Below are 27,124 nucleotides of genomic sequence, written 5' to 3' on the forward strand. Positions count from 1 at the left end.
TCCCATTTCCATTTGTCTGTAATCTGAGAACCCCTGCTTGTGATGCAAGACAGGCATTCCCAAATACACCCACTGAAGCCTCCTTCACATCTCTCACTGAATGCTTAGCAGGAATCCTCCAACTACGGCCCTCCAGCTGTTGCAGAACTACACATCCCATGAGGCATTGTAAAACTCTGACATTCACAGACATGACTAGGCATGATGGGAATTGTAGTTCCTGAACAACTGGAGGGCCATAGTTTGAAGATCCTGGCTTAAAGTCTTACTAAACCCAGGAACCTGCATTCACTATATCTGGTCTCCCACAGTACACAAAATATAGATATGCAATCGTTTTAGGAAATATAAACTGCTGAATACCTTTTCTCATCAGCAGTATATAGCAGTCTTGTGACTTCTATCAGTGTCTGGTTAAAGCTTGTAGGAGGAGTTTTCATTTTCCCCTGACCCTCTGTCTGGACAGTGATGATTGGCCCTGTGCTGATCACATGCACTCTCTCAAGAAAAGAAAAACCTCTCTAGCAATATACACTAAACTGAGCATGTGCAGCGTGCCCCCTAATGCTCTGTTCTATCAGGAAATGTTCTGGAATCAGTGGAAGGGGAGGATTAGAGAAAACAGGATCACACAGCCTTCATACACGATGCAGAGGATTAACCCCTTAGGTTCCACAGTGAGTATAACAAGCATTGCATATACAGACTGATTTTACTGTTGTGGGTTTAGTAACACTTTATTATTAAAAAAAAGAATTGCTAAGAAAGTTCTCAGAGATCCTAATAAGGTTCAGTCTTCCCTTGCAAGTCTGAATACGATTGGTGATACAGGAAGCAGAGAGAGAAAAAGAGGTAGCACAGACTTCATGAAGTGCATCAGAGGAGTAACTAGAACCTTCAGGGCCCTGGTGCAAGAAACCATGAAGGGCCCCCCGGACCCCTGGCTGGGGCCCTTCCCTTCAAGCCTGGGGCTCTTCCCACTGATCCTGGGGCCCTTTATTACGGTCCCACAGCGGGACCCTTTCACAGGTTCTGCAGTGGGCCCCCTTCCTGCCATCTTGGGGCCTCCCCACAGTGGTGGAATACCAGGGCCCGGTTGCAGGTGGGACCTTTGCGATCCTGGAAGTTCACCCACTGGTGTCAGTAGTTTTAATTTTTTGGTATTTTAATTGTATTTTTTTTGATCATTTTATTTTATTTTGTTACAATATGACTGACTATCACTCTGTCCGTTCAGAAAAGGAAGGAGCTGGTAAATTACATAATTACCGACCCCTTCCTGGTTCTCTATTGTGACACATTCCCTGCAGCATCCGGCAGGAGAGGGAAGAGAGGAAGCCGGCAGCACAGTAGGGGGGGGGGGGGGGGCAGGGGAGCACACAGGAGCCCAGAGACAGCAGAACACAAGTGAACTGGATAGGAGGAGTGGCTGGGGCAGCATACAGAGGAACCAATCTCCTCCATTTTCCTCCTGCAGCTACAGGGGGAAAAAGGAGGACAGTGATTTCTCTACATGCTGCCCCTCCTATCCAGGTGTACAGGGGAGTCGCACAGGCCCCCTGGAGCATAGGGCCTGGTTGCAATTGCAACCCCTGCAGTTACGCCCCTGAAGTGCATTACTACTGACCCCGTGAGGAGCTCCCAGGGCTCTGGCTGCAGATGTTCACAGACAACTTCAAATGGCAAAACTCAGGGAATTTTGGACAGTTCCTGATGAACCAGCTGAAATGTATTTTGTTGTGGCCCTGTCAGCGCCTTGCTGCCTTCCTGCGCCTTCTTGCCTGACATCCTTCTAATGAAAAAATGAAAGGATTCAGGTGGAAAATTGTTGAACGGCAGCTGCATGCAATAGTTGGCACTGCAGATTCATCTATCAGCACTGTATAGTGTGGATTGAGGAATTGTGGAAGGAAGCCCTTTCACACGAGCTTTCCGATCAGGTCCACCTATCAGTTTTTCAGGTGGACCTGTTCGGATGCTCCATGCATCCCTATGGGTCAGAGGAGACATGTCCGCTGGCACCCGCTGCAATCCGATCCGATCCTGTTCGTGAAATCCAGACAGATGGAAACCCTATTTTCCATCTGTCTGGATGATCAGATCGGATAAAAACGGACAGGCGTTGCATTTTCCTCCAATCTCCCATAGAGGAGAGCAGGAATCTTACAGCTCTGTTTCTGCACAGTGAGCGGAGACAGACCCGTCATCCGCCTGCTCAGTGGGGATCGGCGGATCAATCCCCGCTAAGCAAAACGGAGTCCACCGGGCGGAAAGCTCGTGTTAAAGGACCCTTAGGTCTTTTTTTTTTTTGGCTCAGCTTGCAGGCAAAATGAAAAAAATCTATCAGTACAAGGATAAAGAAATCAGTTATTTATTTATTTTTAATCTATCAGTGTATAGCCATCATTAAAGTGTATCTTAACAAAGGAACAAAAATGGTATATAGTGCAGTTTACCAGTCCTTAGATGTGGTGGCTCCCATGGTTATCTTTTCTTTTGTCTTTATCCCTCTGTATTACCTGGTGACCTGGCCAGTAATATACCTCCTGTATTAGAGTGCCCCCACTCTGGATGAAGGAGCACAGGGGGCATCTTTGGACAGCAGCATTGTTAGTCTGGGGGAAGGGGAGTGTTAGATGTACTAGCACATTTAAACACACTACAAACTGAAGCTAAACTTCAGCTGATACTTTATACACCTTTACAGAAACCTTTTTTTTCTTTTAAGATAAAGGTTTTATATAAATAAAAGCTGATCATTGTAAACACCCCTGTCAGCGGTAAATGGTCTGTCTCATCTCTGTAAATGATACATCTTACTAGAGAGCTTGAACAACAGACTTACTGCCCAGATCACCAGATAAAAATATAAGAAAGAAAGCCTAAAAAAGAAAATGAATGCACTCATCACCTCACAGCATTGGTAAGCTGCAATATAATAAACATTTGATTTGGGGTTTATTACTGCTTTAAGAGTCGGTTCACACTGGGGCGACACGACTCTGTACTACTTCGGGGGGCGACTTGTGCATTCCCATGCAGCACAACTTCGGAGTGACTTGCAGGGACTTCACATAATGGAAGTCTATGCAAGTCGCTCCGAGGTCGCCCCGAAGTAGTACAGGACCCTTTTTCTAAGTCGGAGCGACTTGTGTCGCTCCTATCAGAACGGGTCCTGTAGCAGTCAATGGACCGCGAGGGAGCGCGACTTGTCAGGCTGACAAGTCACCTGACAAGTCGCGCTAGTGTGGACCGAGTCTAAAAGAGAAGTATGGGAACCAAAAATAACCAAAAATCATACCCGCTTAGATGGCTGCAGCAACGATCCCAGCTGCATCTGTCCGCCGGCACTTCTAAACTGAGAACTGAGCAATCAAAAACCACTGATCACTCAGTTCTCAGTCTTTAGTGAACAGAGAGTCGGTGACTGTCATTCACTGGCACTCTGTTCTGCCCCTCCAGTGCTCACTGGAGCGCTGGATTGTGGAAGGGGCGGAAATGGAATGCTAAGAGGTTGAGCCAGTTGCCGGTCCAGGCATCTGGTTGGATCCTGACATTAAAGTTGGGATCTCTACAGAGCTTAGACTAGGTCTGTGATGTCAGCCGACAGCAGATTTTAGTCCATTGTCAGCTAAAAACGTGTCACCGGAATGCAGAACAAGGATCCACAGGAGAAGGAGGGTCAAAATAGCTTTAGCCCTACTTCTCCTTCAATTTCTTTTTTCTTTTTTTAATGGATATAAGCAAACACTTTCAATGGTATATTTAACAGATCAAAAGATAAGTTCATTGTTAGAAGTGACATACACTTTAGTGCTTGCTAAGTAAAATGTCCAATTTTGCCACATCTGCAATGTTTGCATAATTGTAGTGGTTTCATTTGTTTTGTACAAGTGGGAAGGGATCCCTGCAGCCGCACATCATGGGGACCGTGACGTAAGCTCTGAGGGGTGGAGCAAAACATGTTGGGGGCGTGGCCTGGTTGGAGTCCAGGCTGAGGTGGCCACTCTTACTTCGATCTTAGGGACTACACGGATGTGCGGCTACAGGGATCCCTTCCACTTGTACAAGTTAGACTAATTTTAGTGTTTCCCTGAAGAAGCCGACATTGGCGAAACTGGTTGGAAACATATATTGAATAATTGTTTTTATTCAATGTTTTTAAATTTTTGTAATAAATAAACGTTTATATTTTTTGTATATTTTGGTACCATCCTTGTTCCTTTCTTTTTCCTGTTATTATGCATGAGCACCCTAAAAGTCCCACAGCCCATACACCCTAACATTTCTTGTACAAGCCATAGCAGAAGCTGGGACAAGCTCCATCCCGCGCCAGCACTCCCAGTGGTAGAAGCTTAAGAATCCATATATACCCTATCTCAACAAAGCCTGACCGGCACACCAAGTTGAACTGGGTCGCAGTGGTTTCATTTGTTGTTGGGAATTGCTCTACAAGTGATACATTTTTATCATTTGTTATTCAAGCCAACCTATATATGAGTAGAGCAATGTGACAATACAAAGGGATGATACCCAGCTTTGGTTATGGCCTGTATGTCCGGTTCTTAAATTAACTGCCACTGGCCCTGCACCAGACCACAAACACTCCAGGGTAAAAATCCCATTTTCCTTGTATGTACCAGCTTTTACAGACTATTTCCACATTACCATCACTCCACACCATAAAATTCCATTGCTAACTCAGAGGCACAATGTAGGTTTTCAGAGCAAGACAAGCAGTGAAGCAGATAGATGATGATCGTAATGAAAATCCCCTGGAAAGACCACAATAAAACCCGAGGAGGGCAGCTGATGCCAGGGAAGTGCCGGGGGCTTGCTTCGCCAGATGCGTATCCAACAATAACTCAGTGATAATTCAGCAGCTTGCATTAAATGCCCTCTGTTTCAGGGCAGTGGTGGTTTACGAGCCATAATGGCAGCCATTTTGTTCACAGAATATAAGGTGAAGAGAATAAAGCCCATTGATTCATTTGGCAACAATACCACTACTTAGAAGTCAGAAGGATTATAGGTATATTTTTATCAAGAGAAAGAAACACAAATTTGGTGATCCTGTCACCCTAGAACAAGCAGCAAAGAGAAGGAGAGAAGGTCTTCTTTATCTACCAACATAAACATTTTTACTATGATGTGTCAAGGAATCAGAAGTGTACATTAGGTGGAAACATGGCAATTTAACAGACTGATAAAACTTACAATTCCAATTTTCGTCAAAATCAAAAAGCAATCATAAAATAGTGTGTTCAATTGAATGCAAAGAGGTGGGATCAAAATTGCACCTTTCAACTACATTTTTTCAGATAGTTGTAAAAAAGTGATTATAAAAGTATTTTTTTAAAAAAAAAAAAAAACACACCTCAGACTTAGGGCTCTTTCACACGGGCAATCCGATCAGATCCGCCTGTCAGTTTTTTAGGCGGATCTGATCGGATCCTCCATGCAGCTCTATGGGGCAGCGGATGACAGCGGAGACAACTCCGCTGACACCCGCTGCCATCCGTATCCGATCCTGTCTGTGAAATCTGGACGGATGGAAACCCTATTTTTCCATCCATTCAGGGATCGGATCGAATTAGATGAGAGCGGACAGGCGGTCCGCTCTCACCCGATCCCCCATAGAGAGCAGCAGGAGCTGTGACACCTCCCTCTCCGCACTGCAAGCGGAGACGGAGCTGTCATCTGCCGGCTCAGCGGCGGATCGATCCCCGCTGAGCAGCACGGATCCGCCTACGGAGGCGGACCGTGTGAAAGAGCCCTTACTGTAAAGGAAATTTGTACATCCTGTATATTATTGTATTCTATTTTGTATGTATTGTAGTGATCATGCACATGGCACTAATAATGTTTTCATTACAAGTTTGCAATCTTTCAGGTCCTGATTAGAATTAGCCTGCCTATGTTACGCCCCTTATTACCATAAAAGTTCAATTGTATTATTAATGTGATACCTACGTAATAATTTGTATAAAAACCTTTAATCGTGTCAAATAAAACAGAACAGTTATCCTGGAAAGATGCTGAGTGTATATTCTGTGTCTGTTCCCTACTGCAGTAGTTAATATTAATTTGGAACCATTCATCAATATGAGGATAGGAGTTGCCTATCTATAAAATATCCAGAACACTTACCAGCCCCCATCCTCCTCTCCTGGGGTCCCCGGCCAGAGTGGAGCCTTTGGCTCCTGCTGCTGTCAATCACAGCTGGGGAATTGGGAGCAGGGGGTGGGACTGAGCCCTGCTCTGTGTGTCTATAGATACACAGAACAGAATCAGGAGCAAGCACGCACAAGTGCCCCCATAGAATGTAGCTTGTTATGGTGGGCATTCCGCAGGGACGGGGGGGAGCTAGGATTGTTGGTGAGGGACCCAAGAAGAGGAGAATCGGGACTGCTCTGTGCAAAATCATTGCACAGAGAAGGGAAGTATAACATGTTTGTTATAAAAAAAAAAAAAAAGATTTACAATCACTTGAAAGCCATAGACAGTAATAATGACCCAACTGAGTTTCTAACTTTTCCTCGTTTAATGAAAAAAAAAAAAATATGTTACTGCAGTTTCTACTGGGGAGATTTTCCATCACTTCCTATCCCTACAGGAAGGGAAGAGGGAGGAGAGACCTCACCTACTGGAACACGGACAGCAGTTAAAACCTGACTGTGGTTCTATCCCTTGCCACAACCATCCAAGCCTAAAAGAAAAAGATGGCTCAAGTTTTTATTGTATATTTCTGCCTGCATACTAATACTTAAAAAAAAACTCAACTAAAAAAAATGGAAGCCAGAATACCAACCTTAAGGAAGGCATTTGGGTAACTTTGAAAGAGACCCTGAAAGAGAGCGCCTAGTAAAAATGCTTGCTGCCTGGATGTCATGTGTCCTGGAACAAGCATGCAGCAGGTAACACCACAATAAAGTCAACGTTTTCAATCTACCTAATTCGAGTAAGTAACTGGATCAGCGTGACACCCAAGCAACTGATATTTTCAGAAGGGGAGGTCAGCAACGGCAGTCTCGATTCTTTCAAGTCAAGTTTCACTGAAGTGTAAAAATGTACTACCCCATCTCGATATCATCCTTATACTGCACTACCTCATTGGTCAGACACAAATGGTAATGGTGTTCTCCACTGTGGAGAAGCTGTTGGGAATACAGAGGGTTCTGTACAACTACAGGCAAAACTTTCTTTTCATTTTGGATAGAGTAGAAGAGGGTTATAACCTCTTTCAGATTTCTTTCGCCATCTGTGTCCCATTGTGGAGATTTCCCTTCACTTACTGTCCCATAGCCAAACAAGAAGCGAGAGTAAATCCGTGCAAATTAAGGGAATTTCTTGGGGACCCCCAAGTCACCAGAACTAGTGTCCCCATTGAAAGATTTCCCCTCTATTACTTTTCTGGAGACAACCCAAAATTTGGGGCTCTCTTTTACTTTCACCTTCAATGACACTAGTAAACAAGAGAAATAGAGCCCCCTCCCTAAAGCTATCCTTCTCTTCTTGGGTCCCTCTTTGGCATTCCTTGCCCCTCCCTCCTGTTGAGTGCCCCCACAGCAAGCAGCTTGCTATGGGGGCACCTGAGCCGAGTCACAGCTTCCTGTGTCCATTCAAACACAGAACTGCGAGTCTGGTGCTGTTTTCTTTACCGGTTCAGGTGCAAATTGTTACTAGAACTCGCACCTAAACCGAACCCAAAATCGCACAGGACCCTTTTTAGAAACAAACTGCGGCTGCCCAGAACACGTGTGAGCCGACTCTAATGAAAGCCGGTCTGATGCACATTTTGCGAATTGGATGCGGATAAAAACACATCTAATTCACATACATACTGCCTGGCCAAAAAAAAAGTCAAAATTTTCTTTATTCCTCAAATAAAATAGACAGACAGTGTACAGGCAGCCGTGTCAGGTTGACGCGTTTCACGAGTGTGGTTATGAGTAAGCGACTAGCAATGTCGTGAAACGCGTCAACCTGACACGTCTGCCTGTACACTGTCTGTCTATTTTATTTGAGGAATAAAGAAAAATTTTTGATTTCAACAAAACAACATCCTGAGTGCGGTCTTACATTTTGGATTTTCCTATGCTTCTGGACGACGGATCTGACCTGCACCAGGTCTGAAACATACACCTGAGCGGCTTTACCCTTCCATCTCCCAAAAAAAAAGTCGCCACCAAAAAAAAAAAAAAAAAGGTCTTCTGCAATGTCACAAGATTTTTTTCCAACCAGTGTTAAATTCATTTTTCACCAAATGATGGAAGAATCGGACCACTGCGCAAAGCCTTCTCCAGCACATGCCAAAGATTCTCAATGGGGTTAAGTTCTGGACTCTGTGGTGGCCAATGCATGTGTGAAAATTATCTCTTATGCTCCTTGAACCACTCTTTCACAATTTGAGCCCAGTGAATACTGGCATTGTCATCTTGGAATATGCCCGTGCCATCAGGGAAGAAAAAATCCATTGATGGAATAACCTGGTCATTCAGTATATTCAGGTAATCAGCTGACCTCATTATTTGGGCACATACAGTAACTATCCAATAGGATAGTTACTGCATGCTTAGTTTAGTTAGTTGCTCAGTTAATTCCAGGTGGTGACTTTTTTTTGGCCAGGCAGTGTATGAGAACCAAGCCTAAATGCCCGTACACACTATCAAAATATCGTACAAAAAAATACCGCTTTCAAAGCGATCGGACGATAATCTGATCATTAGTACACGGCTTTCATCTAAAATTTTCCGAAGGGACAAACACAAAATTTTTTCTCGTGTGATACAAGAATGTACGATATTTGCAGTTTTTGTCCAAAAAATACGATACAAATACACTACTTCACATGATATCACTTCCGAATGTTTATTCTGTCTATGAGAATTTTCGTACTTTAGTAACCTCTTCATTTTCGATCTGGAGACTAGCATGCAAAAAAAAAAAAATGGACGATCATCCGCCCAATAATCTCATTGTGTGTACGACGCTTTAATCTTTTTCTCTGCCTACACATCAGCTTCTAAATACACCAGTGCTAGGTACATGTGATGGTCCTCTCCTGATCACTAGCCAGCACCAGTAGCTGAACACTGGAAGCATATTAGACTTTGCCTTACGATATCCAGCCAGCCTGAATTTATAAAATATGGTTCTACTGTTGAAGGAACCACGTAAAGCAAGTTTTTTTTTTTTTTTTTCCAGTTTCTATGGACAAATCTTTCAGATCCCCATTTCAGACAAATCACTATGCAATTCCGCAATCAAATTAACACACTGCTAGAGTCTGCAAATGGTTTAATTATCATGTAAGGAAGCCTTAAGAGATAGTTTTATCACATGAATTACCCCGTAAGAAAATTCTATACTGGATACTTAATACTTTTAGAGATTAGGCAGCTAGAAAATGATTGGGGCATAAACATAGTTATATTGGACCAATTAAAAAAACTTCACTTTCTTTAGTTCCACTAACAGAATATCGCCCTGTATTCTTTTACTTTTACAATTAAGGGTCCTTTCACACCGATACGTTTTTCCTCAAGAAAAATGTTTCACCTTAAATCCTATGGGACTTTTCACATCACTGCATTATCAGTGCAATGCGTTTTGAAAAGCCCATACTGCATCCTTGATGAACGCAGCTTCCCATTGAAATGAACGGAAATTGCTGCAAAACCGTGGCAAAATCACTGTAAAAAAGCACACTTTTATTTTGCCTTTTTGGTGCATTTTTGAGTCACATGTCTATTTTCACAGGTGCAGGCAACCCAAAAATGCACCAGAAACGCACAAAAAACACATATGAAACAAACCAAAAGATTTTGCTACAGAGCAGTGTGAAAGTACCCAAAGTCAGAACTGAGAAAGGGACTAAGTTACCAAAAATGATCAATCAGTTAAAAGCAACCACAAATATTCAATACCTATCCAACAAAAATTCAACAGAAACTATACATCAAACATTACAAATGATACAATTATGTAGTGGACACAAAAAAACCAAATGGTAAATAAAAAGGTAAAGATGTAACAATTAAAACTGACATAAGCCAAATATGTTCATTACGGTCTACAGTACTTTTAAGTGTGACTTTCATTAAAATCACATTTCACATCAATAAGGCACACATTACTATTACCAAATCACAATGTTATTCTGAACAAAAAAAGCCTCTTTCTTGCCATAGAGCATGCATGTCCAAAGTCTGGCCCGCGGGCCGCTTTAATACGGCCCCACAGGTAATTTGGAAAAACCTATTGCTGTGAATACCCAAACTCTGCTCAGGACCCTGTATATAGGGTCAGGACTTCTCGTCCAACATCAGTGCCTGACCTTACAAATGCGCTTATGGAATAGTGGTCAAACTTTCCCATAGACACACTCCTAAACATTGTGGACAGCCTTCCCAGAAGAGTTGAAGTTGTTATAGTTGCAAAAGGTGGGCCAACTCAATATTGAACCCTACGGACTAAGACTGGGATGTCAGTAAAGTTCATGTGCGTGTAAAGACAGGTGTCCCAATACATTTGACAATATAGTGTATATTCCAATAGCCAGAATAATTTATTTTCTGGACCATGGAATCCATAAACACTCAAACCCTTGATGCTCCTTAATGCGTGTGTGCAGTTTAGGAGCAGTTTTTAGGCAACTTTTCACTTTTCAAGAGAAAAGGCATTCAAGGGAGTTGAACAAACGATCAGCGTTCATGAGGCCGAAAAGAAAGAAAGTACTCATGGTGTCTGAGATCTCAAAGGATGATCTTGCAATTGAAAGCCAGCTGTTATTCTTGGTCCAATGAGATGCAGGTGGAAGATTGCCCATCCCATAGTTGACGTTAGAAAGGGGTGGGGATTCTCGTGCTATCATTGACTTGATATGGCCACATTGCCTTATTGATCAATGACATTCAGCTATGGTCAGTTGGATTTCGGGTTTAGACCCACACCCGCTTTCAGACAAACACAAACTGAAGCCGGGTACACACGGGCTATATGTCGAGAGACAACGGCCGGTTAAAAAAAAATGGCGAGCCGGTCTGCCCAGCCAGCTTCTGTCGGAAGTGCATGGTGGAAAACCAGCAGCCAAACGGCTCCTTATCAGCACTCTTAGGCAATAGCATGGAGAGCGCCAATTTACATTTTCTGGCGGGGGGGGGGGAAGATCGCTCAACTAACCTTGCATGGTTAGTACAGAGGCTTCAACTGGAGCTGACAGTTTGTGTACCCAGTTAGGCTGGGTTCACACTATTGCAATGTCAGACATTGCATGTGATTCGCACTACATTGCTGTGCAGATCACATTAGATGTCTGTGCAATGCAAATTCAGCCATACCAATTGTATGGCTGAATTTGCATCGCATTCCGACAAAATTCTTGCAGGACCCTTTTTTGGTCCGCACTGGAATCGGATCGCACCCATGCGATCTGATTTCTGCACCATTTGACAGTGATCTGCAAACTGATCTGGGGGTGTCATTAACCACTTACCTACAGTGCACTTTCACCCCCTTCCTGCCCAGACCGATTTTCAGCTTTCAGCGCTCTCACACTTTGACTGAGAATTACTCAGTCATGCAACACTGTACCCATTCAAAAATTGTGTCCTTTTTTTCACACAAATAGAGCTTTCTTTTGATGGTATTTAATCACTACTGGGTTTTTTATTTTTTGTGCTATAAATAAAAAAAGACTGAAAATATTGTGAAAAAACACATTTTTCTTTGTTTCTGTCATAAAATTTTGCAAATTAGTAATTTTTCTTCACAAATTTTGGCCAAAATTTATACTGCTACTTATCTTTGGTAAAAATAACCCAAGTAAGTGTATATTATTTGGTCTTTGTGAAAGTTATAGAGTCCACAAGCTATGGTGTGAATCATTGAAAATTGATCACACTTGATCACACCTGATGTACTGAAGGCCTATCTCATTTCTTGAGACACTAAAAAGTCAGGAAAGTACAAATACCCCCCAAATGACCCCTTTTTGGAAAGTAGACATTCCAAGGTATTTAATAAGGGGCATGGTGAGTTTTTTGAAGTTGTAATTTTTTCCCACAATGCTTTGCAAAATGAAGATTTTTTTTTTATTTTATTTTTTTTTTACAAATTGCCGTATTAACAGGTTATTTCTCTCACACAGCACATGTATACTTGCAACTACACCCCAAAACACATTCTACTACTCCTTCTGAGTATGGCGATACCACATGTGTGAGACTTTTTCACAGCCTGGCCACATACAGAGGCCTAACATCCAACCAGCACCGTCCGGCATTCTAGGAGCACAAATTTCACATATAATTTCCTGACAACCTATCGTACTTTTGAAGGCCCTGGAGCACCAGGACAATGGAAACCCCTATAAAATGACCCCATTTTGGAAAGCAAACACCCCAACGTATAATTTTTGAGGCATAATGAGTCTTTTGAATATGTCATTTTTTTCCACAAGTTTTTGGAAAATGTGGAAAGAAAATGAAAACACATTTTTTTTTACACAAAGCTGTCCATTTATGCAATATTTCTAACACATAGCATGTACATAGCAAAAATTGCACCCCAAAATACATTCTGCTATTCCTCCTGAGTATGGCGATACCACATGTGTAACACTTTTTCACAGCCTGGCCACATACATAGGCTTAACATCCAAGTAGCGCTTTACACAAAGTTGTCCATTTATCCACTTTAAGACTGGGCCTATTTTTGACACTTGGTGTTTACAAGCTAAAATCATTTTTTTGCTAGAAAACTACTTGGAACCCCCAAACATTATATATTTTTTTTTAGCAGAGACCCTAGAGAATAAAATGGAGATCGTTGCAATATTTTTTATCACACCATATTTGCGCAGCAGTCTTCCAAATGCGATTTTTTTGAAAAAAAAATCACTTTTTTGATCTAAAAAATAAGAAAACAGTAAATTTAGCAAATTTTTTTTCCATAATGTGAACGATAATGTTACGCCGAGTAATTAGATACCCAACATGTCATGCTTCAAAATTGCGCATGCTCACAGAATGGCGCCAAACATTGGTACTTAAAAATCCCCATAGGCAACATTTTAAAAATTTCTGCAGGTTACTAGCTTAGAGTTACAGAAGAGGTCTAGGGCTTAAATTATTGCTCTCGCTCTAACGATCGCGGCGATACCTCACATGTATGGTTTGAACACCGTTTACATATGTGGGCGGGACTTGCGTATGCGTTTGCTTCTGCGCGCGAGCTAACGGGGACAGGGCGCTTTAATTTTTTTTTTTTTTTTTTTTTCCTATTTATTTTATTTATTATTTTTTTATTTTTACACAGTTTAAAAAAAAAAAATGTTTTGATAATTTTTATTCCTATTACAAGGAATGTAAACATCCCTTGTAATAGAAATAGGCATGACAGGTCCTCTTTATTGTGAGATCTGGGGTCAAAAAGACCTCACACCTCACAACTACACTAAAAAAGAAAAAAAAAAAAAAAAATTGTTGAAAGAGGAAAAAAAAAAAAGCAAAAAAAAAAAGCGGCCCTTTAAACCGGTTGCTAGGCAACATCTTTTGACGTAGCTCCGGTCCTCCAAGACCATAGAGTTGAGTGAGGGCCATCTTGCCCTCACTCGACTTCCTGTCTCTGAGGATCCGGGACCGGATAGTTTTCCCCGCTGCCGGCGGGTCCGGTAAGCTGGGAAAACGTCTGGGACGCGGCAGGAGGGGGGGGGGCACCTCTTCCCCTGCACCGTAAGGGTAATTCCGCGGCGAATCCGCCACTGGGACCACCCTTATCTGAAAGCCGACCGCCCACCGTTTCAAAAAATACCGGGGTTATGGGGGCTATCTTCTGCCATAACCCCAGTATTTAGCTTTCAATGGCCGACGCATATAGTCGTTAGGCGGTCAGTAAGTGATTGCATGTATATGGCAAACAGGTGACGATGACTGATGGGGTGACAGGTGACGATGACTGATGGGGTGACAGGTGACGATGACGGATGGGGTGACAGGTGATGATGACTGATGGGGTGACAGGTGATGATGATTGATGAGGTGACAGGTGACGATGATTGATGAGGTGACAGATGACAATCACTGACCGGGTGACATGTGACGATGATTGATGGGGTGACAAGTGACGATCACTGATGGGGTGTCAAGTGACGATGATTGATAGGGTGACAGATGACGGTGACTGATGGGGTGACAGGTGACGATGACTGATGGGGTGACAGGTGACGGTGACTGATGGGGTGACAGGTTACGATGACTGATGGGGTGACAGATGACGATGACTGATGGGGTGACAGGTGACGGTGATTGATGGGGTGACAGGTGACGGGGCGATGGTCACTGATGGGTGACAGGTGACGGGCGATGGTGCACGGCGGTACTGATGGCAGTCTCTGGTGACCGGTGAACTTTAGGCTACATTCACATGTGAGCGTAGCGATCACGGGCAGAATCACTGCGATTCTGCCCGCGATCCAGAAATCATTGCAAATGGCGGGACGCCTGTGCGTTGCCCGCTGTGCGATGTTGCTGCGATTTCCGCCTGCCGAATCGCGGTAACATCACGCAAACAACGCATGACGCCCCAAAGAAACTCTTGTACTTTTTTGGGCGTCATGCGATGTTTGCGCGATGTTACTGCGATTTGGCAGGCGGAAATGGCGGCAACATCGCACAGCGTTTGGGGTGCTATTGCAAATCACGGGCAACGCACAGGCGTCCCGCAATTTGCAATGATTTCCGGATCGCGGGCAGAATCGCGGTGATTTTGCCCGCGATCGCTGCACTCACATGTGAACGTTATGGGTGTCAATTTCTGGGCACTGATGAGGTGACTGTTGGGTGACAGGTGACATTGGGGGGGGCTGGGGACTGTGTGGGGACCTTTATTACTGTGATTTTAGTGTGATTTTACTTTTTACATGTGTACAGAGCAGTAACTCACTATTTCTAGCTCTTCTCCCCTCATACTGGAAACTGTATGAAGAGAGAAGAGCTAGTAACAGTCAGTTACTGCTCTGTGTTTACATTTTGTGATCGGCTGTGAATGGATTCACAGCCGATCACTTAGTAAACAGTCACTGTCAGTGACTGTTTACTACCGCCGGTGACAGCTGTGTTCCTACGGAACACAGTGCCACCGACATGACCGCGCTGCGCGCTCCCGATCGCGCATGCGCGGTCATCTCCCGGCCGCCTCCATTGTGATCGGCTGTGTCATTGGAACACAGCCGATCACGTGGGAAACAGCCATGCCTATTGGCTGTTTCCCCCCTGCCGGTGACCGGCTGTGTCCCGGGAACACGCCGACACCGGCAGTGCACGGCGGCGCGCCCGCGATCGCGCGCCTGCCGTGCATTTACTGGGTCACGTCATATGACGTCCGCCCAGGATAATAGCCGCACCGTCCCGCCGTCATATGACGGCGGGCGGGCGGTAAGTGGTTAACTTTGTATTGACACCTGCAGTGGTTCACATCGGGCAGTGTAAACTGCCTGCCAGAGACATGTGATGTGGGATCCTACACTGGAATTGCGCTGGTTCCTGCATCGGAATAGTGTGAGCCCAGCCTTAGTGTGTACCCGGCCTTATCCGAATTTCAGGCATTAGATGTAATCAGAATGTTGAAGAGAGTCTATTGTTTGCAATAAGGCAGACCCTGGACAATTGCAGTGAGATAACAGGAAACAGCAGAGAAGCAACGGATACATACTGTATGTATTGATAGAATATGGCTGTCCTAATGTACAATTATAAATACAAAAAACACACAAGCAAGTTGTAATATTAAAACACTAAAAAAAAAAAGACTTAAAATTAGCTTATCACCAAACATTAAAAAAAAACAAAAAAAATAGATCTTTTAACACATACCACATATTTATTTTTATCAATATCACCTGAAAAAGCATGATTGCATTCAAACATTGTGCTGTGCTTCATATATTGGGTGGGCTTTTGCTAGGTTATCAGCCATGTTGGATTAAGCAGAACAAAATTTGGAATGTCATTGATATATTTCTGGAAGGTCTGTTCGTCTTTCATTGGCTACAGTTAAATACCAAGATGATTTGCATCCAAAACGTAGGATGATTGACCTACAGGGTTTATGCACTTGATATCTATAAAGTGGATATTATTTCCTTGTTAATATATTGTGGTTTACCTTTGTACTTGGGTTTGCATATTTAATATAATGTCATGTATAATTAATAAGATTTTTTTATTTGCTTGAGAAAGGTCCAAGTCACAGACTAAAGCACCATGCTATGTATTTTGTCTTTGACTCTTCTTTAGAGTACTATATTACCATATACCCTCAGATGATTTGCTGGATTTACCCACAAATGTGGTCAAAGATGGGGAATCAAAATTGTAGAACTAAGCCATATATTTAAAATATTGTAGCCTGGTGCTGCTGCATTACCAAACCCTGCTGAATGAAGAACACAATCACAAATTGCATATGGTAAATAGAAGCCTACACACGTACAGTAAGAGCCCATTCACACTAGCACGACTTGTGAGGCGACTTGTGTAGCCCCAGGTCGCTTGACATAACAAAAGCAATGTTAATCAATCAGTGCCATCTTAGCTGGCACTACTGAAGTCGCTCCGACTTCAGAAAAGGGTCCTGTACTACTTTGAGGCGACCTGTGATCCGACTGTCCCATATACTTCAATAGGAGTCGCCTCCTTATCTTAATTGAAGCGACTTGTTATCAGACTTTCCAGGAAGAAGAAAGAAATTAGCCAGGCATTCCCCACAGACAAAGTCGCCTGTCTCTTCAAAGTAGTGCACAAGTCTCTTCCAAGTCTCTAAACAAGTCTCTAAACAAGTCTCTTCAAGTCACGGGGCAACTTTCTGGTCCTGGTAGTGTGAACCAGCTCTAAGCCTACGCATAAACATAAGCCTACGCATAAACATAAACATAAACAGTATATAAGTGCATAGACCTTACCTTCATATGTCCCAACTTCAAGTAGAGTTCCACTCTGCTCAAGAGCCAAAAACTCCTGTACAGTCAGAAACTGGTAGTCCACGCCAGGGATCTCCCCTTCTCTAGGCGGACGTGTTGTGCCTATAAAAATAATTCAAACAATCAGTTACCAATAGTTTGCCTGCATGCAAGTTTTATTACACAAAAAAAAAAATACAGCAAACAAACATAATAGCTGGATGATAACCAACATAGCTTGGGTACAGAAAGAGGTAGAAGATGTGTATGATGAATAGTTACATAGTTACATAGTTAGTCAGGTTGAAAAAAGGCACAAGTCAATCTGGCTCAACCCATAAAAAAACAAAAAACAGTAAAGAAAGCCCAACCATACAATCCCATATACACAATCCTATACCTGCAGCTGATCAAGAGGAAGGCAAAAAAACCCCCAACATAGCATGATCCAATTTGCTACAGCATGGGAAAAAAATTCCTTCCTGATACCCCGAGAGGCAATCGGATATTCCCTGGATCAACTTTACCTATAGAAATTAGTACCCATTTAAATTATGTAAACCCAGGGAAGAATCCAGGCCTTTTTTAAAGCAATCTAGTGAGCTAGCCAGAACCACCTCTGGAGAAAGTCTATTCTAGTGCTGCAACGATGCGTCGACGTAATCGATTACGTCAACTACAGAATTACGTTGACGTGCGTGAAAGGCGCTGACGCGTCACGTCACACGCCCCCTGCTCCCATTGCCGGCCGGGCCGCTGCATTGATTGGGGCCGCTGCAGGCTGCACTGCCCTGCCCCTGGCCCCCGCTGTGCTCCAGTCCAGAGTGTCCGTCGTCTCAACTGCAGAGTGTCCGTGCATCAACTGAGCTGACTCTCTGTGACTGCAGACTGCCGCCAACGCCGATGATCCCTCCCACTGTCCCACACAGATGAGACGTCACGCGCCACTCCAGCAGCAGCATGTGATCGCAGGTGAGCCTAAGGGGTCTGCACTGGGAGGGGGGCTTACTAAGTGGTCTGTACTAGGTGGGAGGGCTTACTGAGGGGTCTGTACTGGGAGGGGGCTTACTGAGGGGTCTGTACTTTTTGTTATTCAAAGGATTAATTAGCTAATCAAAAAAAGAACACTCAATTAAGCAAAAAAAATAAAATAAAAATAATCGTTAGATTAGTCGACGAATAGGAAAAATAAATCGCTAGATTAGTCGACAGACAAAATAATCGTTAGTTGCAGCCCTAGTCTAGTCCACATTTTCACTGCTCTTATGGTGAAGAAACCTTTTTCCGTATTTGGAGACTAAATCTGTTTTCCTCTAAGCGTAAAGAGTACCCCCTTGTCCTCTGTATTGACCTTACAGTGAATTACTCAACACCAAGTTCACTATATGGACCCTTTATGTATTTATACATGTTGATCATATCCCCCTAAATCTCCTCTTCTTAAGAGAGAATAAATTCAGTTCCTCCGATCTTTTCTCATAGCTGAGCTCCTTTTTGAGAACTGGCTAGTGCACACCACACTACGAGTTCTAATGTGTGTCACAGTAACACAACACAGTCAATATGTTGTCATTCATTGTCAACAGTACCCCAACATACATTCATATTGTTATACAGCACACCGTAAAATGCAGGAAAAACCTTCTGCGGGGTGCACTACGTTTTGAAAACTGTGCAGTACATTTTTACTTGTGTGTTGACCACACTTTTAAGGAATTGAGCCCTAAGAAATATTTGTCTGTAGGCCGTGCATGTCTGCATTATTCCCCTTCCACACAGAGGAAGTATCTGAGGTTGCACAGCTGAATCTGGCCACATAAGCAGTACATTTGCCTAGTTCCTGATAAACTGACTGAAAATCACTCAATAGGTGGGCCTCTTGGCCACCTCCCACCCTACATCCCTCAACTGAAAAATCAAGGGAACTGTACAGAAAATTGTTGGCTGAACAGTGACTTTATTCAATCAGATATCTAGTATTTTGACAGCTGCTGAGGCCGGCTGTCAAAATTCAATACCTTCGCGGGAGAATAAACCCCCTGCACCATAGGCGCTAGATTAAAAAGAAATCCATATTGTATGGGTAAAATCTGTGTTGGTTATTCTTACAAACTGAACACTGCCAGATCGCCTTCTTGCAACGTGTTGTCAGTCAGTCAAGAATGGGATCTGGGGTAGGCATAAAAGCATTGCAATCTGTCCACTATTAAAAGCTTAAAGTGGTTGTAACCCTCACATATACCCAGTGAGGTGAAAAGCCTCAGATGATACACAGAGATGAAACAAATCATCCTACATAAGTTTTATTTGTATATCTGCTGTCTTCCACTTTCTACACCCTTCAAAAGTGCAGATCATGTTAAAAATCTTCTTCATCTTTCAGCAATAGAGAGGGGTGGGGAGACTAGACTTACACTGTGTGAAAGCTGATTGGAGGAAAGAGACACCCCACCCCCTCCACGTAGGCAGAAGAACAAAGGAACGTGCACAGCTGTAGTCTGTATAGACAGGCTCTCTGCTTATCTCCCTCTAAGCACCCTCCCCGACACAAGTTATCTCATTGGTCGGAGAACTTGTCAGAAGTGACGCATGCTGATTAGAGAAGAACGAAGCACCAGAGAGAAACCACATTTAAGCCTGATACACAGCCTGGTTCGGGGTTGGACAAAAAAAAAACCTGTTAGTTCCAGTCAGAGCCGCTGTAACCACTGTGCAAGGTAAGTACAGCGATTTCCCCCGCTAAGCTAGGTAGGGGGATGCCCCCCGCCAGAACACTCCGATCAGTGCTCTTTGTTATTGGCTGGGAGTGATTAGGAGCCGGTCAGCTGTTGGTTTTCCAGCATGCACATCCGGCTTCTATCGGACAGACCGACAGACACGAGCCGACTGTCGGATATTTTTTTTTTAACCGCCCATTGTCTCCTGAAGCTCTAAAGCCCGTGTGTACCAGGCGTTAGAGCTTTGGAGAGAGATAAGTAAACACTACAGATATATGTGCTTAGTTCTAATTATATGAATGAGGTTTACAACCACTTTACTACCAATATAAAAAGATCATGGAACATGATACATCAACCAGTAGAAATTGTGGTCAAACACGTGCATGTACAGTAAATCCGAACAATGAAATTCTCTTTTTTGTTTCCATTTGGTTTGGTAAATAACATTTTTTTTATACTGCATCTTTTCTATAAATTCAAAATACATTTTAATCCTGCCAGAAATCTGAGCGGATTACAGAACAGACAGAGAAAGCAAGTTATCAGTTACATTGTTTTTTTTTTTTCTGTGGACTATTGGAAACCTCTTCCCTTTGTAATGGAGATGAGTGGGAAAGGTGTTCTATAGTCCCAACACACTTTTTGTCATAAAGTGACAACCCAGCTCCTCCATAGATACAGTACAGTGTGCTTTTCACCCTAGGACAGGAAGTATGTTACGATCAGAATTATCAGGTGACCACAGAAGACAACGAAGCCTGAAAAAAGTAAACATATGCAGTCATCTAAGGACTGGTAAACTGCGATACATTACATGTTTTTCTTGGGTTTAGATATGCTATATAACTTGAGACGTGAAAACGGTGGCACAGTGGTGAGTAGTTAGCTCTTGCACTCACTTTTCTCAAAATTATTTCAGTAAATCAAATAATAAGTAACACCAAGAAGTCTTAAAGACCATTTCCAACCAAAACATATCGCTTTGCATGGTTTCTAAAATTTAAATCACATCCACCTGAAGACTCCAGAGGTGCAATATCCCCACCATGATAGCAATTTATAAATATCTCAATGGGGATCTCGGCATAGAAAAACAGCTATTCAGTCGAAGGGATTGCATGAGGACTCGAGGGCATACAATGGGATTAGAGGAGAAGCGTTTTAACCTCAGGCAACGTGGGGGGTTCTTTACTGTTAGGGCTACAAGATTGTGGAATTCTCTACCACAAGAGGTGGTTTCTGCGGGAAGTATGGTGGCTCTCAAAAGACTCTTAGACGTACATCTCAAGGATCAGAACATTCAGGGCTATGTGAGATGATTACAGCCACACACACCTACACAGGTTGAACTGGATGGACTATTGTCTTTATTCAACCTCACCTACTATGTAACTATATGTAACTATGTAACCACCAGAATTCCCAAATTTGTCAGACTGCTATAGTCTCTACAAGGTCAAATGATGTTTTATGTTTTGCTGATGAACTCTCTATAATGTCAAAAAAAGTTCTGGAGTTGGGGTTGACACTGGTCATACTTTACATGAAATTTTACAACCAGGTTATTTTTTTTTCCCCCTGTGATAGGTTTTCCTTTATGTCTGCACATTGTCTCCCTACACAGGCCATACAGAAGCCAATTCTTAGGTTGAGCCAACAACATTCCAGCAACAAAAATAACCACTGACAACTGACAGAATTCAGGTATATCGATTAAATTAGTTTAAAGCAAATTGGAACTACATTTCCCATGATGCTCATGCACTTTGCAGTGTAGTTGAGCATCATAGGAAATGTAATTCAAAAACATCTGGGGTGCCAGGGTTTGCCATCACTACTCTATAGACTTTGAATGACCCTTCACAAAAGGTATTCAATCCCTTAAAAAAAAAGTACAGGTCCATAACAATCCATAAGATATTCCCTAATATTCAAATGCAAGTCATCAATCAGTCCAATGGTATAAAGTGCAAAAAAAAAAAAAATAAATGGTTAAAAAAAAAATAGGGAATTTATTTAAATAATGTTTACAGAATCTTCATCAAACCGTCTACAAAATTTCCCAATACACGGCTTAAATTTGATTGACCGACATCTCAAATTTACATTCATTTGTCGCTCCTACCTCAGGCTCCAGCTGCCAATTCGTCACCGGCATCGGCTTATCTCTGCTTAGTCGGTCAATGTTTTGATGTTTGCTGGAATTGCTGACAATTGTTTTCACACACTAGGCTCTTTCCACAAAGCTTTAACAGCAGGATAGAGGTATTTTTTTTAAAAAAAAGAAACATTATTTTTAGCCGAGACCAAGAATACTTAGAAACGCCACTAACCAGGCAAAAATAAAAAAGCGCCTCATGGACGGTCAGACAGTGGTTGCAACCGCAGTTGAACTGTATACATAGTGCTGTCTCTGAGCACCTTCACTCTAAAAACACTGTGTGCATACCCAGTCTTACTAGAGTCAGAGAATGTGGGATCAGATGATATAACATCTGTTCTAGGACAGACAACCAAAGGGAGGGGACAAAGGCACCAGCTGTCAGCTTCCTGCAACACTCTCTAGTGATATTGCCCTCAGCTAGAGAACATTAGCTCCGTCCCCGTGAAACACACTGCTTGGATACTGTCTTGAGTGCAAGTGATGAGAAATCTAACACTCTTCGACATTTGTCAAGGACACTAGAAAAGCTTGTTTGGAAAAAGTCCCATGTAGGTGAAGAACAACAACGTGATTTGTCCTGGCTGCTTGAGGGAAGGTGGCAATTTCTTTCCATGTAAACTCTAAGGCCCCTTTCACACATGCTGTCCGTTTGTCTGTTTTTCATCCATCCGTTGACGGATGAAAAATGGACATCAATGTATCTCTATGTAAAAATGGATGACAACGGATGATCATCAGTTAACATCCGTTTTCATCCGCTTCCGTCAATGTCCGTTTTTTTGAACGTATGATTGCTCTATTTTTCATCCGTCAAAAAAAACAGATCGGACGAAAAACGGATGACAATGGATGAAAAACAGATAACGGATGAAAAACGGATAACAACTGATGAAAAACCGATGACAACTGATGAAAAACGGATGAAAACGGATGAAAAAAGGATAACAACTGACGAAAAACGGATGACAACTGATGAAAAACAGATGAAAAACGGATGAAAAACGGATGGAAAACTGATGGAAAACTGATGGAAAACTGATGGAAAACTGATACATTTTGACGTGACTGAACTGATGAACTGAACGGACCGTATGTGTGAAAGGGGCCTAAAAGGGACTTACTATGTACACCCACAATGGCAAGAAAAATAATCATGGCAGACACCATATGTATCCGGACTTTCCATTTCTTACCTCCCCCATAATGATTTTACAGTCAAATAGACAAATGATGGCCTAACACTTTTGGGGCCCATGCTACACCAAAGTCACCAACCTAAACTAGCTTCGAGAACAAATATTCAGACTTCCGAGGAATTCTGCTGCTAGACTCATCCACCTTACCAACTTGCTCAATGTCCACCACCCCTTCTGCCAATCACTCCACTGGCTTCCAATCACCCAATGTATAAATCTCAAATTACTAATGTCATACAAAGCCATCTACAACTCTGCCCCCAGCTACATCCTCAACTTCATCTCAAAATATCACCCAAACCATCCTCTTCACAGCTTAGACCCCCTTCTCTCTAACCTCCTCGCCAATTTCTCTCACTATTGCCTCCCGGACTTCTCCAGAGCATTTCCCTTCCCCTGAAACTCCCTACCATGATCTGTCCAGCTATCTCCTACTGTGTCCACTTTTAGGCAATCCCTGCAAATGCATTTCCTCAGGAAAGCCTAATAAACTATACTTTTACTTTGTTTAGCAGCGCATCCTACACAGTTGCTACCATTTGTAACACTGGCACCTCCTTTTAGATTGTGAGTTCTCAACCACTTTACCACTGGAGGATTTTGCTGTCTTACGTCCAGGCCACTTTTTGCGATTCGGCACTGTGCGAATTTAACTGACAATTGCACAGTCATGCGAAGCTGTACCCAAACAAAATTGACGTCCTTTTTTTCCCCACAAACAGAGCTTTCTTTTGGTGGTATTTGATCACCTGTGCGATTTTTACTTTTTGCGTTATAAACAAAAAAAGAGCGTAAATTTTGAAAAAATAACAATATTTTTCAGATTTTTTTATATGAAATTCCCCCCCAAAAAATGTAAAAATCAAATTTTTTTTAACTTTTTGGCCAATTTGTTTTCTGCTACCTATGTTTGGTAAAAAAAAAAAATCACAATAAGCGTATTTTGATTGGTTTGCGCAAAAGTTATTGCGTTTACTAACTAAGGGAAAGATTTTTGTCATTTTTGGTGTTTTTCTTTTAACGCGTAATGGCGGCGATCTGCGATTTTTTTTGCGGGACTGCGACATTGCGGCGGACAGATCGGACCCTTGACTGACATTTTTGACACTTTTGGGGGTACCAGTGACATTTCTATAGTAATCAGTGCTATAAATATGCACGAATACTGTAAAAATGACACTGGCAGGGAAGGGGTTAATTTTATTGGAGAGGGAGGGGTTAATGTATGCCTGGGACTTACTAACGTGTGTGGGGGGAAGGGACTGAGTGACACAGGAACAGATCGAGGGTTCAACTATGCTGAACCCTGCAATCTGTCACTGAGGAGATCCGCCCGCTCTTTTTACACTAGCGGGCGGATCTCCAAACTCGATTCCCCGACGATCGGGGAAGAGCAGCGGCGATCGCCGCTGCTCCTACCCTGGCCCGACTTCCGCTGTGAATGAATACAATGGGAGCGAGCCTCCGGCGGTGCGCAAGCACCGCCCACAAGAGGAGGAGTCCAGCGAAGTAGTACTATGTTGCTGGACGATAACGAGCCACTGTGCCGCAGTAGAGGCACAGTGAGCGGTCGTAAAGTGGTTAATGAGCAGGCGTCTCTGAACCCTCATATATTGACTTGTATTGTAACTGTAAAAGCTCCCTTTATTTTGTAAAGAGCTGCACAAACTGTTGGCACTATATAAATCCTTTAAAAAAACAAGAATAATCACCAGCTTGTTCCAGATCAGTGACTCTCTAGATAGGGAAGCAAAAAGTTGGGATTTAATAAATTTTAGACATTAAAGGTGCCTACATTAGAGAAATGTTGTCCAATCCTGTTATTTATGGTTGGGTCAATGATCACTGCTATGTATGTTTGTAGGCCCCTTGGTGAAGCTCCCTTGTCTTAGTTTGCCAGGAAAACATGCTCAGCAGGGATGAACTTTCCCATCCAATCATTTTTATTGCCTGTGACCTTCAAAGGTGCAAGCATGCAAATTCAGCCAATGAACACACAGACAGTCACAATATAATCTCTTAAGGCAGCTTTGGGTATGATCCACAGATTTCAGTTAAGCCTAGAACACACAGGCCGAACGTCGAGCGGCAATGGCAGGTTCGATAGAAAATGGCCGACATGCGGCCCATGTGTACTATACCTGGCCTGACAGAAGATAGCTTTTCAGCCAGCTTCTGACGAAGGGGCATGAGCGATAATCCGAGTGTTCTCGCGGGGGAGCTGCCCCCTGTCTGTCAGAACACAACAGAATAGCAGGGGAGACCGCTGTACTAACATTGCATGGTTAGTACAACAGGTCCATCCTGAGCTGTCAGTTTGTTTTTTTCATTCAGCCTGCTGGGTTGAATGGAAAAAAAAATAGTAGTGCGTTCAAGCCTCCACAGATGGGAATAGCGGGTGTTGCAGGGATTTCATGGGCTATCACTGCAGAACTGGTATCTTATCTATTCCTTTGTCTACATTATCTGATAAAACTTCACAGTCCACATTCTGGTAATACTGGTTCTGGATCTAAGCAAAGTACAGTAGCATTAGAAAGAGGCAGAGGAGACAGAGGAGGGAAGGAGGTGGTGTGAAGTCAGCTACCCCCCTTTCCTTTACACACACGGTCTCCTGAATAGAGTGACAAGCTGGACACACGCTCGGCAGATGGGCGAATCAAAGAGTTTCTCTAAGCCGTCTGGATGTGTACAATGATTACAGGCTCCACTTAAAACAAACCCACAATGTTTGCTTTCAAAGCAAAATACACTTTGCATACAAAGGGATTTCTTTTTTTTTATCACAAACGACAATTGAAGTCTTAGCAATTATTAATTTAAGAAAATGAGTATGCATTGAGAATTTGAAGCAAATTTGGATCATAAGCCTCATAGCCATATCTTACTTAATTCGAATACTGATTACAACTGGGTCTAAGGTGCTTTCATTAGGGCGTAAGATGTTAAGGATGATCTAGGGGCATTGTTTCCATTTTTATCCTTCCTTCATGACACCAGATGTACTTATCCACGCATTTTCCTACATGGGATGATCATACTTTTTGCTATACTTTTTGCTATAACGCTCTCAACATATTGAAAAAAAAACATTTTTTTAAATATTTTTTGTACTAATAAATTGGATTATGATTTTAGTAATCTATGTATCAGTTTAGTATTTTGTAATTGTTCTATGCTTTGTTGGGCACTTAAAAATCCTCTTTTTCCCACTATCTCTTCTGCTTGAAAAGTGGTGGAGACTCTCTGCTCAAAGGGTTAACTGTGTTCCCTGGGAGTGATTACTAACTGTGGGGGATGTGCTTTGACTAGGGGAATGTAAAGATCCTTCTTCCTGCTTAGTAGGAACACAAAATCAGCACATTTCCCTCTCACAGAACGGTGATCTGCCTTGTTTACATAGGCAGACCGCCATTCTGCCTTTCTTCTGAATGATCGGCCAGTCCGGACGACCTCGTGTTTGCCGGACTCACTGATTGGGTCCCGCTGTGTCCAATCACAGTGGGAGTGGGTCACCGGTGGCGCGTGCGCGTCCCAGACGCGGAAGTGTCAGTTCACATACTTGGTACATGATCTGGCACAGAGAGGCCGCCCTGACGCAGTATATCTGCACGGGGCTGGTTGCTAAGCGCTTAAATAATGGTTTGGTTCTTTGTGAACTGGTGACCCTAACACGGTTACTCACAGAGAACAATTGACAAATTAGGCAATAGATACCTGAATGATAAAAGAAGAATCCCAGTTTGATCACAACTAGGTAACCGCATTAAGTGCCTACAAACCAATGGTCTTCATCTTTAAGGAGCCACTGTCACCAGGTTATTTATTTTAACAATAATCTTTTCATAAGATTATATGTGCATTTGAAGTATTTTAGACATGGTCTTTACTAGTAAAATCCATCAAGGTGCTGCTGGGTGCTGCCATCTTGGATGTCATGTCAGTTAAGTGACACTCTGTGGCAGCCATTCTCAACCAGGGTTCTGTGGAATCCTAGGGTTCCCTCGGAGATTGCTAGGAGGTTTCTTGAGCTGTGGCTGATTGACCTCCCATTTGATGGTGGTTGCATAGTCCTGGAGTCAAC

The 27,124-nt window shown here is 42.9% G+C and overlaps 1 protein-coding gene across 8 annotated transcripts in view; it reads right to left on the bottom strand.

The window, feature by feature from the left end:
• MAGI1 (membrane associated guanylate kinase, WW and PDZ domain containing 1) overlaps positions 1-27,124 on the bottom strand; it is a gene marked incomplete at its 5' end in the record, with an annotated part of 797,934 nt that overhangs the window by 217,208 nt on the left and 553,602 nt on the right. For all 8 annotated transcript variants that reach the window (XM_082266002.1, XM_082265998.1, XM_082266000.1 and 5 more), the window contains one exon: positions 16,964-17,083. In XM_082266002.1, coding sequence (XP_082122128.1) covers positions 16,964-17,083 — 120 coding nt within the window. The remainder of the gene's footprint in view (positions 1-16,963; positions 17,084-27,124) is intronic.

Source organism: Pelophylax lessonae, assembly GCF_965119305.1.
Source record: "Pelophylax lessonae genome assembly, chromosome: 8".
NCBI lineage: Eukaryota > Metazoa > Chordata > Amphibia > Anura > Ranidae > Pelophylax > Pelophylax lessonae.